Source organism: Rissa tridactyla, chromosome 1 (assembly GCF_028500815.1).
Source record: "Rissa tridactyla isolate bRisTri1 chromosome 1, bRisTri1.patW.cur.20221130, whole genome shotgun sequence".
In the NCBI taxonomy this organism is placed as follows: Eukaryota; Metazoa; Chordata; class Aves; order Charadriiformes; family Laridae; genus Rissa; species Rissa tridactyla.
Window position 1 is genome coordinate 168,703,365 of NC_071466.1, and position 12,987 is coordinate 168,716,351.

The 12,987-nt window shown below is 47.0% G+C and overlaps 1 protein-coding gene across 2 annotated transcripts in view; it reads right to left on the minus strand.

Moving 5' to 3' along the window:
* The window catches only part of ELK3 (ETS transcription factor ELK3), a 41,510-nt gene that overhangs the window by 2,424 nt on the left and 26,099 nt on the right, over positions 1–12,987 (minus strand). For both annotated transcript variants that reach the window (XM_054224758.1, XM_054224750.1), the window contains 2 exons: positions 9,977–10,771; positions 4,380–4,502 (listed from right to left, as the gene is read on the minus strand). In XM_054224758.1, coding sequence (XP_054080733.1) covers positions 4,380–4,502; positions 9,977–10,702 — 849 coding nt within the window. In that variant the 5' untranslated portion in view covers positions 10,703–10,771. The remainder of the gene's footprint in view (positions 1–4,379; positions 4,503–9,976; positions 10,772–12,987) is intronic.

Sequence of the window (12,987 nt, forward strand, 5' to 3'; positions counted from 1 at the left end):
CTGGCCTCCAGGCCCGGTTTCGCGAGCTCCATGCTGGGTTTCTGTTGGCTTGGGAGAGATGGAGCTGAGTAACACAGCTCCCGACTTCAAGGGTATGGTGTATTTTTACCCCTTATCAGATCAGTCCTTCAACAGCCAACTGTGGTGTAATCATCAACCTCTACACGTGCACATAATCTGCTTGTAACAGGATTACTCTTCCACTAAGAGGTTAGTTAACGATATCCGTCTTCCAACGTTCAGTTGAAAATCACGCCCAGCAGCGGGGGGCTGGCACTGTTCTCCTGGTGGGGCCAGGCCTGGCTGATGCCTCTATTTTAACCAAATCAAACCTCGGGAAATGTTTCCATCGCTTCTGCCAGGGTTCATTAAACCACAGAACTTGATTACAAGCTCTTGATTTTCTAGTCTGTTCAGCTTTTCTAAAGTGAGACGCGTAAATTACAAAGTGTTTCATGTGATTTCTGAAGGGAACAAAGAGAGGGTTGTGTGATCCTTGGTGTCTGTGGGGGCGGGTGGCATGCTGGCACTACAGCCCAAGACACAAACAATGCTCATGTCACGAGTTCATCGTTCCCCTGGTCTCCAGCCCAACCCAGCTCTCTTGTTCTTCTTCCTGTTGTCTCTGTAGCCCCCGGGGCTGGGACGAAGCTCCTTATTCATACGCCCCCCTAACAGTGGGGATCTGGGACGTGACGACACCCCCTCACTGCTACCCTCTGTACAGTAGTAACCAAGAAAACATGCTTAATTTAGTTAGCACTTAATTCAAGCTGCCTTGGTAGTCCTTAAGTTTGGCTGCATTTTCTTGAATTAACCAATTCTGTGCAAGTCTCTTGCTCTTCCGGTTATGCGGTAATTTCAAACCGATGATGAAACACCAAAACAAGTTTAATTACACAGCAGCGTGGCTTCAAAGGGAAAACCTTCCAGGTAGGTCAATATATCAAGGTAAATTGTGCGAAAGGAGACTGCAGATTTCCGTGATGCTCTACCTGGGCTAAAAGGGTGTATAACTGTAGGTGTACGTGAGTTGCTGTCACCTTGTAAGCATCAAAGGAGAGGTTTTTAGCAGTTAATCAGCATCTACGTGCTCTGTGAGGGAGTATGCGCATAGTTGTATCCAGCAGTGCAGAACAGCACTCACCTCTGTGCCTGTGAAGATCATGGAACAGATCCTCCTAGAAGCCATGCTAAGGCACATGGTGGACAGGGAGGTGATTCGAGACAGCCAGCATGGCTTCACCCAGGGCAAGTCCTGCCTGACCAACCTCATGGCCTTCTATGATGGAGTGACTACGTCAATGGACAAGGGAAGAGCTGCGGATGTCGTCTATGGATGTCATCTATCTGAACCTCTCTAAGGCCTTTGATGTGGTCCTCCACAACATCCTTCTCTAAATTGGAGAGATATGGATTTGACGGGTGGACTGTTCGGTGGATGAGGAATTGGTTGGATGGTCACATCTGGAGGTCAATGGCTCGATGTCCAGATGGAGATCACTGATGAGTGGTGTCCCTCAAGGGTCTGTAAGGGACCAGTACTGTTCAGTATCTTCATCAATGACATGAGACAGTGGGATCGAGTGCACCCTCAGCAAGTTTGCAGAGGACACCAAGCTGAGTGGTGCAGCTGACACACCTGAGGGAGAGGATGCCGTCCAGAGGGACCTGGACAACACTGAGAAGTAGGCCTGTGTGAACCTCATGAGGTTCAACAAGGTCAAGTGCAAGGTCCTGCCACCTGGGTTGGGGCAACCCTCAGTATCAATAGAGGCTGGGGAATGAAGGGATTGAGAGCAGCCCTGCGGAGAAAGAGTTCTGGTGGACGAAAAGCTGGATGTGAGCTGACAATGTGCGCTCGCAGCCCATACAGCCAACCGCATCCTGGGCTGCATCAAAAGAAGTGTGGCCAGCAGGTCACGGGAGGTGATTCTGCCCCTCTGCTCCGCTCTGGTGAGACCCCGCCTGCAGCACTACATCCAGCTCTGGAGTCCTCAGCACAGGAAAGACATGGAGCTGTTGGAGCGGGTCCAGAGGAGGGCCACAAAGATGATCAGAGCACTGGAGCACCTCTTCTATGAGGACAGGCTGAGAAAGTTGGGATTGTTCAGCCTGGAGAAGAGAAGGCTCTGGGGAGACATTATTGTAGCCTTTCAGTACTTAAAGGGGGCTTAAAAGAAAGATGGGGACAGGCTTTTTAGCAGGGCCTGTTGCCACAGGACAAGGGGTAACGGTTTTAAACTAAAAGAGGGTAGATTTAGACTGGATATAAGGAAGAAATTTTTTACACTGAGGGTGGTGAAACACTGGAGCAGGTTGCCCAGAGAGGTGGTAGATGCCCCATCCCTGGAAACACTCAAGGTCAGGTTGGTTGGGGCTCTGAGCAAGCTGATCTAGTTGAAGATGTTCCTGCTGACTTGGGGGGGGTTGGACCAGATGACCTTTAAAGGTCCCTTCCAGCCCAAACTATTCTCTGATTCTACGACCAGGCTCCTGGTTTGTTAAGGGAGGGACCATACTTTCCCATAGGCTTGTCGGGGGCTTAGTTGGACTGTGGACACGGATGGATCCCATCCTGGTCCTTGTGCTTATACAAATACTAGTACTAAAGAACTATAGGCAGTGCCAAGCATGGTGCTATTGTGATAAGCAGCACACACCTGAAAGAAAAAGAAATGTAGGAGCCCGATCTCTCCTCCTTGCAATGCAGCAGGCACGGGTGCAGCCGCAGTGCTGCCCTGGCCTCTAGCTGCTGACAGGATTGAGACCGTTTAAACAATGACCAAATGTTCTTCTGACTCCCACGGCGAAGGACCAGGTGAAAGCAAAAGCAACTTGTGAAGCAGCTCCAGGTCCTTCCGCCGTTCCCTGACCAGCTGCATGGAGTGTGGGCTGGCTGGTGCAGGCAGGCCGGGGAGAGCTCTGCCCCGACGCCTACGTGGGATGACCCAGCAGTTCTCGGTGGGGTTGGCCAGGCTTCAGCTGTGGTTGTCGTTTCCTATTTGGCTGTTAAAGCTTTTTGCTCTACAGACTTGTCATTGTAGCCTTTGCCTGAATGGGATATAATTTATAGAAGGCCGTCGGGGTTTCTCAGGGGGGAGAGAGCCAAGGTCACTTCACTTTCAGTTCCCACAGGGCATGGCCAGTGTATGTCCGTACAAGCTCATTCCAGGCCATGGTGCAGATACTCCCCTCTCAAATGAAACGTCTGGCTGCTTTTAACCACGTGTGCAAAACTAAGATCCAATAGGCATAAACTCATTTATCATCTGAAACACAAATAAGGAGCCCTAGGGCTCCAATCCTCATCTGTCTCACTGGAAGTAAACAGACTTACCACCCCAGCAAGGACCATACCTCAGAAGAGCACCTGAACTTAAGGCCCAGCCCTGGAGTTGGGCAGTGGGGCTCCCTGAAGGTTGAGAGACCAACACAGGGTCCCTGTCTAGCAGCAGCTGCCTCCTGTGTCAGTGTCCACGGCAGTCAGGGAGTTCATTCCAGGGGTGTCCCTGCATTCTTCAGCTGCTCAGATGGCCATCGGCTGCTTGTGCTTCTTGCCAATCAGCTGAACAGCATAATTTCTTCTGTGACTTGCTGAATCAGCTGTTTCACAGCAGCTACAGCTGGAGCCGCTAACACCATCCCCGCCATCCTCTTCCTAAGCCTCGAGTGAATGCTGCAGCTGAGTGCTGCGGCCATCGCGGTTTACTTAAAGACTTTTTCATTTACTGCATCTCTATAAAACTTTTGAGATTTTTACTCTCCCAGTACCCATGAGAGAAAGGGGACAATGTTGTCTTTCTCCTGTTACATTTGGAGAGGTGCTCAGAGGTACGAAGTACCTCGGTTGAGGACACATGGATAATTTGCAGGAGAACTGGAAACGGAGCCTTGGGGTTCAGAGTGCCCTTATTGCGAATACAACTAAGCCCTGTCTTTCTGAGTGCACAGTAGCTCATTAAGACAGAAAGATAAACCTACACCCACTTTACTGTGTAAGCCCCAAACTGGTCTTGGTTTTCCCAGAGTCCATATTCCATCACTCTCCCGGCTGGTCCCTGACTGGTCTGCACTCTCTTCCTGAAGCTCTGGGAGGCCAGTTATCTACTCTTACTGGGGTCCAGCATTTATTTCTGTTTCCTTCACACAATATGCGTGTGCTTGCTGCAGTAGACACTGCCCTATGGGTTCTGACTGTGCCACCAAGGGTTTAAAGAGAGTGCAAGTAAGTAGGCCTCTCTTTAAAAGTGCCTGTTAACTCCCCTATTTTCTTACATTATTTGAAAAGCTCCAGACTGATGTGAGGAGATGCTCCCCTGATGTCTCTTCCACACATGTGCGTTCAGAAATGAAACCCGTGTGTTGGAAAGACCTACCTGGAACAGAGTGTTTGGTCCCTGCAGCCTGGCAGGACTCAGAGGAGCAACAGGACTGAGGCTGCTCCAGAAATGAATGCTAGACAGCAGCGGGCTTGGGGTCAGCAATAATCCATTTGGGGTCTGCAAGAGAGAAAAAAACACCCCATGACGCATGCCTCGGGAGTCGCAGCTCCATACAGTAGTCGCAGCCCCTGAAGTCTTACACATCACCTACTGGCTGTTTTTCCCAGTGAATTCAGACATCCAGCACACGGAGTATACCGGCTGGCAGGAACTGCCCATCTGGCCCCGCATCCTGTCTCCGCAGTGGTCAGTACTGGATGCCTGCACATTTAATATTCCTTCACATGCAAATCAACTTCATTTCTATTGAGATTTGCCTAGGGAGAAGAACAATTACTGTTTATTTGAGCCACGCTCAAGTGACCATATAAAGTACCATGCGTGCCCCCATGTCTGCCAACACAGACCAGTCGCCTTCGGAATAATTTTTTGCCTTTTGAAGGGCAGCAATTGCTTAAGCTGACCACAGCTTTTGAAGTATTAATGCAATTGTGTGTAGCCAACAAAGCCACTGATGGCCTTTGAAGTTTACTCTTCTGATGGCGCCTGTTCAAAATGGAAGAGGACTCAAGAAACTGGCGGTGCACAGGCTGATGCAGCAACAGTGTACGGGCGTACGAGTTAGGTGCCCAGAGGGACGGCGGAGGGCACAGCTAATTCTTTGAAAAGAATCAAAATGGCAAGAACTAAGAATCCAAGGCTTCTCCCAAGTCAGAGGTGGCTCCTTCCAGTGCCACGGCGCACAAGGACTGCTGGGAATGCTCTCAGCACTTCTAAAGCACAATTGGAGGGGAGGCAGAGTTAAAGCATATGCAAATCTCCATTCAAAGGAAGAATCACATGAATTATTCTTTTTTCTTTCCAAAAAAGAACATGAAAGTGATGTGACAGTTTTGAACAAAGTATTTGGCATGATGAGTTAATCTCACCAGTAATCTTGATGCCAATTATCAAAATAAGTCTTACTTTTAGCAAAGCACTTAATGGAATTTGAGTGCACGCTTAGCAAGTAAGTATGTGTTTTCACTACGTATGTGCAGGACAAGGGCCTCAGTGCTCTGCTAAACTGGGCCATCGGTTTGTCCAGAGTTCAAAATACGTAAAGAGAAGACCAAAGATAGAAGATAAGGAGTACGTCGCCCTAGTAACCAGCACGTCACGCATGCTGGTACCCGCTACCTTCCCACCAGGCCAGAAATAAACACTCACACATACGGCAATTGCAACCAGGGGTCTCACTTAACAACTGCTTACACACCCCAGGCTGCCACATCCCGCTGCCGGGACGCCGCGGTGAGCAGGCTCAGAAAGGCAGGCGCCACAGGCCGTGTGGATTTTCGAATATGAGGGACATCTTATTTGCAAAGCAGTGCCTGACGGAATCAGCTGTGGTGGCTGAGGCTCTGTGTGATGACACGGGAATACAGACCTGCTCCAACTTGCTTGACTGGAGTTCACAACGGGGTCAAACAATTAGTTTAACACCAGCAGAAGAGATGGGAGAGACAAGGAGCAGCAAACATTACGGTCCTCCCAGTGATCCTGTCCCGAGGTGTCTGAAAGGCTGTTTAATACAAAGAGCTTGGCTGCTCTTGAAGGGGACGGTTTCTCTAAGGAATCTCAAAAGAAGTGGGGTTCATGGAGAAACGCGAAGGGAAAGGACACGGCCATCTCCCTTGTGCTGAAGAAGGTGGATCAGAAAAACCAAACCCCATGGAAGAAACCACAGTTATGTCCCAAGGAGTAATAAGTATGTGGTATTGCTGGGAAAGCAGTAAAACAGCAGGTATGGTGGTCACAGGAGTTTGGATATATTTGGATGATGACAGAAGGGACAAAGAGTGGGTGGAGGCCTGGCGAGGAGAAAACTTCTGTCTTGATCTCATCAAGTGACAGCTCTTGTCAAGACAGCTGAGAAAAAATACTGGACAAGCAGGCACTTGTGAACGGCTCCTTCACAAACACCCTCTTCCCAGGACCACGGTGCTTTCAGGGGGCAAGGAAACAGCAGCACCAGCGAGAGCACCTTCCCTGTGCCGCATTACAAGCTGATGCTCCACGGGCAGACGGCCATTGACGGGGATTTATGAGACTGACCAAGAACACACGGAATTAGGTCAGGATAAATACTCAAGAGATCTACTTACAGAAGAGCCTACTAACCTTAAAACCAAAGGTGTAAGCAGCAAGACCCAACAACATTCAACTAAGGACACAGTATTTTGCCAACGGCACTAAGAGCTCCAATGAGCTATGCCTCGGTTCTTTATTATTTTTCTCTCTGAAGCTGCAGATATCCAGAATTGAAAATGCAGTTCTTGAGAGAGTCTTTTGAAAATAATGAAGAAAACTTGGAGGTGTTTATTCCTGCCTAGATACAGCCAGAGCAAGTCTTCAGAGAGAGAGAGGAGATTTGAAACTGAGCTGTCCTCCATTTATCTCTGGAAGCATGTTAACATGCCTAATTACAACGCTAAGCAAAAGCTCATGTCCTCTGACGGTGAGAGCACTGATGTCTGCAAGTTCTGCCAGAGCCAAGAGCCAGCCAGAGCAAGCCCCCAAATCTGTTAATATTTAATGCAAGAAGATCACGGGGCCTTCCAGGCTTGTTCTCAGCATCGCCATCAGCCAAGCATCAAAACCACCAGAGGAAACCTAAGTGTAAACACCACCACAGCACAGGCTATCCTTAAATTATACACGCAAATTGATGTGTCACTTCATTTTCTGCCCTCATGCAGCCGTACATCTGGTATTAGATGTGGAACCCGGTGGGAAGTTCCTACTTAAAAAACATCATTATAATCTAAGCATAGGAACAGTTTAAATAGAAATAATTCATTGCGCAGAGAGGATTGTGTTAAGCAACGATGCTCATGGCTCCTGGCTTCTCTGACAAAGAATGCGTGTAAGTACGATCTTTCTTGTCACTTGTAGCTGTCAGATAACGGACAAGTGCTGTCACACATATGTTACTTCCCAGGCCATTAGGCACATGCTGGAGCCTGGATGGTGTACGTGGATACAATACAGACCCTGCACATGCTGGCTGCAGGCACACTACTTTGTCTGTAAGGAAACAGCATGTTGTAAATGTTACAAACGCCAAAGTAGAGGCCTGAAGAAAAACAGCGAGTCAAAATTATATACCCACATTGGCCAAGGGAGGGCCAATGAAAATAATAAGCATAAGGAATCTGTAAAAGAAGCAAGTACTGAACAAAATCTAAATACCTCTCCTGGAAGCTAACCAAATGGAAAGCTGACCTTTCTCTACCAAAGTATGGTACTGTGTGCACCAACATCTTCACACCCATTTTTCTGTTCTGAAATGGGCTGTGCATATCACGTGCCCTTTCACGGGGCTCCACCCGAGCGTATTCCTCGTGACCGGCAGGTACAATGGAAAGCTGTCTGAAATACCCTCTCAGGCAGCAGGACCTTCTCCAAACCTACATCACTCCTGGAGCAGGAACAATCTTGTTCTGCACCTGCCACGTGGCAGAGGTGTCTGCCACTGGGATCTGATAAATCAGAGATCGTTTGAGATATGATACATGCTCTTCCTAGGATAATGGGATGAACTGCAGATTTCCAGCCTAAATTATGGCTTCAGTTATTTTGGATTGTGATCAGAACTGTAATCAGTTATCTGAACACAGTTATATAGCTTTTATTTCTTATTCACTAGGTCAAGTATTTAGGAGGCATGGTGCTTCTTATCCACACTAGAAATGGAAGGCTAAAAGAGGAAAAAAGCTATGTTGCTGTACAGCCAAAAGTTTAAATAAATGGACCCAGAAACCACCCTATACGGGCACCATCTGCCTCTTCTGTGATAGGATAACCTGTAAAAAAAGATTTGTAATGGCATTAAGTTGGATAACAGTCATCACGGCCTTCGCTAGGCATCCTGCTAAAGGAGGGCCACAACCACCTACCGAATTCACTTCTATGTCTTTCAGCGGCAGTAAGCACACCAGTTTATGGATGAATGAGAAAATTAAATGTGCAAAGAAATAATTACAAAATGAGGAAAGAAATCTCTGCTCATAGTGAGTTTGGGGGCAGCAGTAGATTAAAGCGAGCTTGTAATAACTCATGCTGTCATTGTGTCTGGTTGGCATCTGATATGATTTGTCAGATTTGCTCCCTACAAGCAAAATACTTGCTGTGGTTATACCGCAGTTAGAGGTTACAAGAGTCTGTCAATGCACCTCAATTTTGGTTTGCCACACTTCTGTTCCTCCTGCCAAACACAGCTTCACTTAGAGGCTCTACCATGTCAAAAATGACAGATAACGGCCCACAAAACCCTCTTTCTTTGCGACACAACTTCTTATCTCAGTGGCTTACAGGTGTGTGTGAACTGCAATGGCTTCGCACAGACTTGCTCTGCAGCCAACCAAAAAACTCAGGAAGAACAAGTGCTATGCTGGCCCACAGCACTTGCCAGTGGCCAGCTCAAAGACCTCTAACACCTGGCCGCACCGCAGGCACCATCCACGCAAAACCTCTTCGAACAGGGAAAAGGTCAGGGGATTCTGCATACAATGCCACCTCTCGACAGCCCGAAGTAAATGAGAGCTTGTAACGCACACCTTTGTATTTATTTATGTATTGTTCAGTTTGTTTCATTCAGTGCTAGCATTTGCATCACCTTTTACTGTGTTTTTATTATCAACTATATTATCAACTTTATTATCAATTTATATTATCAACTGTTATTTCAGGGGTGGGGGGGATGTTAGGCGGCATTCCCCATTGGGATAATTTTACTCTTGGATTTTTTTCTCTAATTTTGCAGTGGTAGCATAAGACAAAACTCACCACTGAACACACCAGCTCATTATCTATGTGCTTTTCCTCTTCTCCTCTAAACTGCTAGATTTTTTTCATAGACTTGCTTGAAAACGAGAAGTTACCACTGACATCACCACAAATACGTGATTAAAAAGAACAAAATAACCTACTGGTTATTCAGTAGGTCTGCGCTGAAAGGAAGCTCTGGCAAATACTCTGTGGATCTGGGAAACTTTGGAAATCGAAACTGGCTTAAGAGCTACGTCTTAGAAACCACCTAATTTGTTCCATGTTCAAAAACTAATGAAAAAGTCACACTGTTTGAATGGATACAACACCTAGAAGAGAAATCTAACCGAGCATCCCACAATGCACATGCTCAAGTCGTCACTTACAGAACCCCTGCGTTTTTCTCATCGGCTTTGCCCTGCTTGTTTTGGAGACGTGGAGGTTGGTTTGAACTGATGAGCAATTCACTCGTGTTAACTAATGGCTACCCATCTCGTTATCCTTCCAGGCAGTCTCTGAACTGTGGTGGCTTTTCCCACACTCACATAGGAAACCCCAGGAGGAACCTACTTTCCACCCTTTGTTCAGACCTCTGCTGTGTGTCCCTCTTCCCCAGATGGGTTTTTTTCCCACTGGATGATGACAGACCCATAGAGCTAACACTCTTGGCCATACGGAGGGAATACCAAGCAAGAGTACAGGAGACAGGCAGGTCTTACCTGTGCAGTGAAGAAAGCTGGAGTCAGGGATCCTGAAGGAAGCGCAGGGCTGTTGAGGGCAATAGAACCGATGTCAGTGCTGGAGAGAACCATAGGTGGTGCGGAGATTTCCAAGCCTTTGGGTTTTTTAGCCTTTGGGGGAAGAGATGGAGATTTTGCCTTGGAGCCTGAGGAGAGGTTCAGAGGCTCAAGGGAATCTGAGTCGTGGCAACTGGACTCAAGGAAGAGGCTCCTGTGTTCTGTAGGGAGGGGTGAGGTGGGAGACAGAGACGGCGACCTGGAGGAAGATGACGATGGAGATGAAATGCTGGCACTGTTGGGTAGCATTAAGGAAGATATTTTAGCTGATACCGACGAGCTGAGAAAAGCAGAGGCAGCTGCTGTTTCCGAAGTGGAAGGCAACGACACCATGGGCCTCATAACTTGTTTGTCTGTTTTGTTTGTCACAAATCTTATAACAGTCCGAACTTCTTCGACTGGTGTGTTTCCTTCTGACTTCTCCTCCAGTTTTTCTGTTTTGATTGGCTTGTAAGGGTCTGGCTGGTTCTGCAGAGAGTTGATAGTGAAAGAGGAGTACAGGCCAGAGTGGATATATTCATTGCGGCTTGTGCTTTTCAGTGCTGACAAGCTGTGCTTGTGCTGATCCCTGCTCTCGGAAGGCATCTTACAGTCGCTGTCCTGCAGCAAAAGGCTCTCTCTGCTGATTTCCACAGCATGTGGATCCATTTTTAAAATCTCAGGAAAGGAGACAAACTTGTACACAAATTTTTGTCCGATCACTTTCTTGATGATGTTCTGCAATTACAAAAGCAGACACCAGAAAGATCAGCATTTTAGAGGCACCGAGTACAGCAAACAAAGGGGTTCACAAGGGCAGGGGGGGCACAGCTCCCTCTTCCAGCTGAGCAGGTCCTTTCAGCAGGACTCCTAACGCTGCTCATCCCTGGCTCATTCCCATACCTCTGCTAAGCCAGGGACACCAGCCCCTTCTCCTCAGGATGCCTACCAAAATCACCACTACTATGTGATGAAGACCTACTGCTGGGCTGTTTTCCTCCCGCTTCCTCTGAGGTAGCTTGGGAATATTTTCTTTCCAGCAAAAACAACTCTGCCGCCTTGCAGACCTGAGCCATGCCACTATTTGTGTTTCACAACAAAGGCAAACTCCTTCATTGATGCCTCCCAAAACTGACACCAACTACCCTAAGTATGAAATACTATCGGAACGTCTGCAAGGGACAAAAGCACCTCAGCCTCCCTCCTCCAGTCATTTACCCTCTCTTCCTGACTGTGTGACCGTGACTGTCCTTCTTTCAGCAGTTGTGAGCTATGTCTGTGACAAACGCAATCACTCGCACGGGTTGGAAAAGTACTTGTGTCCTGCTATATCTCCCTGTGCTGTCTCCGGGTTTGCATTAGGCTCAGGATGCTCACTGGTGCAGGCAGAAGGTTTTCATCAGTCTAAACTGGCTATTGATATTAATTATTGAAAAACAATCCCAAACAAAGGCTTATAAACCTATTTATTTTTTTAATTTGCCATAATAGAATTGTCCCCTTCATGGGAAGAACTGATTCCCTTTGAAACTGAAATCTTTCAGGAGGGTCTTGTTTCCAGTCTTACTGCACACCCAGGTACGCTGCCTGCTCTAACACAACGCACGGTATCCCCATGGACGCGATGTGAGCTCCTCCGCAGAGGCACTTTATGGCACTAGGTGCTGGCCTGGCCTAGGAAAAGGACTGAAACATTTATCACGCTAAGCCAAGTGCTGTGGAAGACAAGAAGCAATATTTCCTGAGACTTCCGTAGTGATTTCTCTCTTCTTGAAGCCCCTGGTGGAGAGTTTGTCTTTAAGTCACCTCTGAAAAACCCTTTCCAAGAAGTTTCGCTTTAGCGCAGCGCAGGCCTGCTGCACCTCCAGCTGATACTCTGCGAACAGACGTTTGCTTTGCTGTACATGTGGGAATATAGATATTTACAATATCCCTAAAAATCTAATTTGGTTTTCATTCTACCACAGATTAGAAGACCAGTAGAGGAAACGTTTGTTAATTTGATTGAAAATTAAAGAAAAAAAAAAGAAAGGAAAAGGAATACAAACATCATCCGTATTTATATATGGACAGTACCTAGTGCTGGGTGCTCGCAGTGCCAGCACTACATCTTTTTTTTGTCACAAAAGCAAGGCTCATTTTGGGAAAGAGTCGTCTGCGCTTGGGTATCAGAACCTCTTCTGTCTTTCAGGTGAGCTACAGCACTCTGTAATTTATCTATCTGAATGTCCTGGCATTTCATTCAGGCACCTTCTTGAATACAAAATTCATCCTACAAAGAGCCCTGGGATGTAGCTTTGCTTCACAGGTCAGGAGCTGTGGCACAAATGCAGAAAAAGTTGTTTCCCAAGCTGATAACAGGGATCTGTAGCAAGGAAGAGAATTAAATTCAGCAAGCTCAGACTAAAGGCATAAAACTGCCCTCTTCCACGCCAAACTGTACACATGCCTACCCACCTGGCAGATCCTGCAATGCCTATTTTTGCCCTTCAGAAGTTCAGGACATATAGTAGCCCACAGGATCTCAGTCTGTATGAGCTTTAATTCCCATGGCTTTGGGCTTGGCCTAGATTTTAATTTTTTTTGGTGCTAACTAGGTGAAGCATTGGATGTACGCACTTTTTCTGCATTCTCAATATTACGTTCTTCTTGAAACAGGCAAAACCTCCAAACTACTCACATACGAAAAGAAACACCCCAACTGGATTTTGTTCTCTTGTTTTAATATGTATTTTCTTATTTAAAGTAATCCCTCCCCTCTGCTCTTGGCAGCTTTGAGTTATTGTTACATCAAGCACTAGCAGCTGAGATCCTATTTGGAAAATGTGACTCCCAGCAGAAAAAGATTAAATGTATTTAAGGGTGGCAGTTTTACACTGGTGCAGGGGAACATTGCTATAAAAAGCAACTGAACGGGCTGGTGAGTTTATACTTCCTCTGGTATTATTAAATAT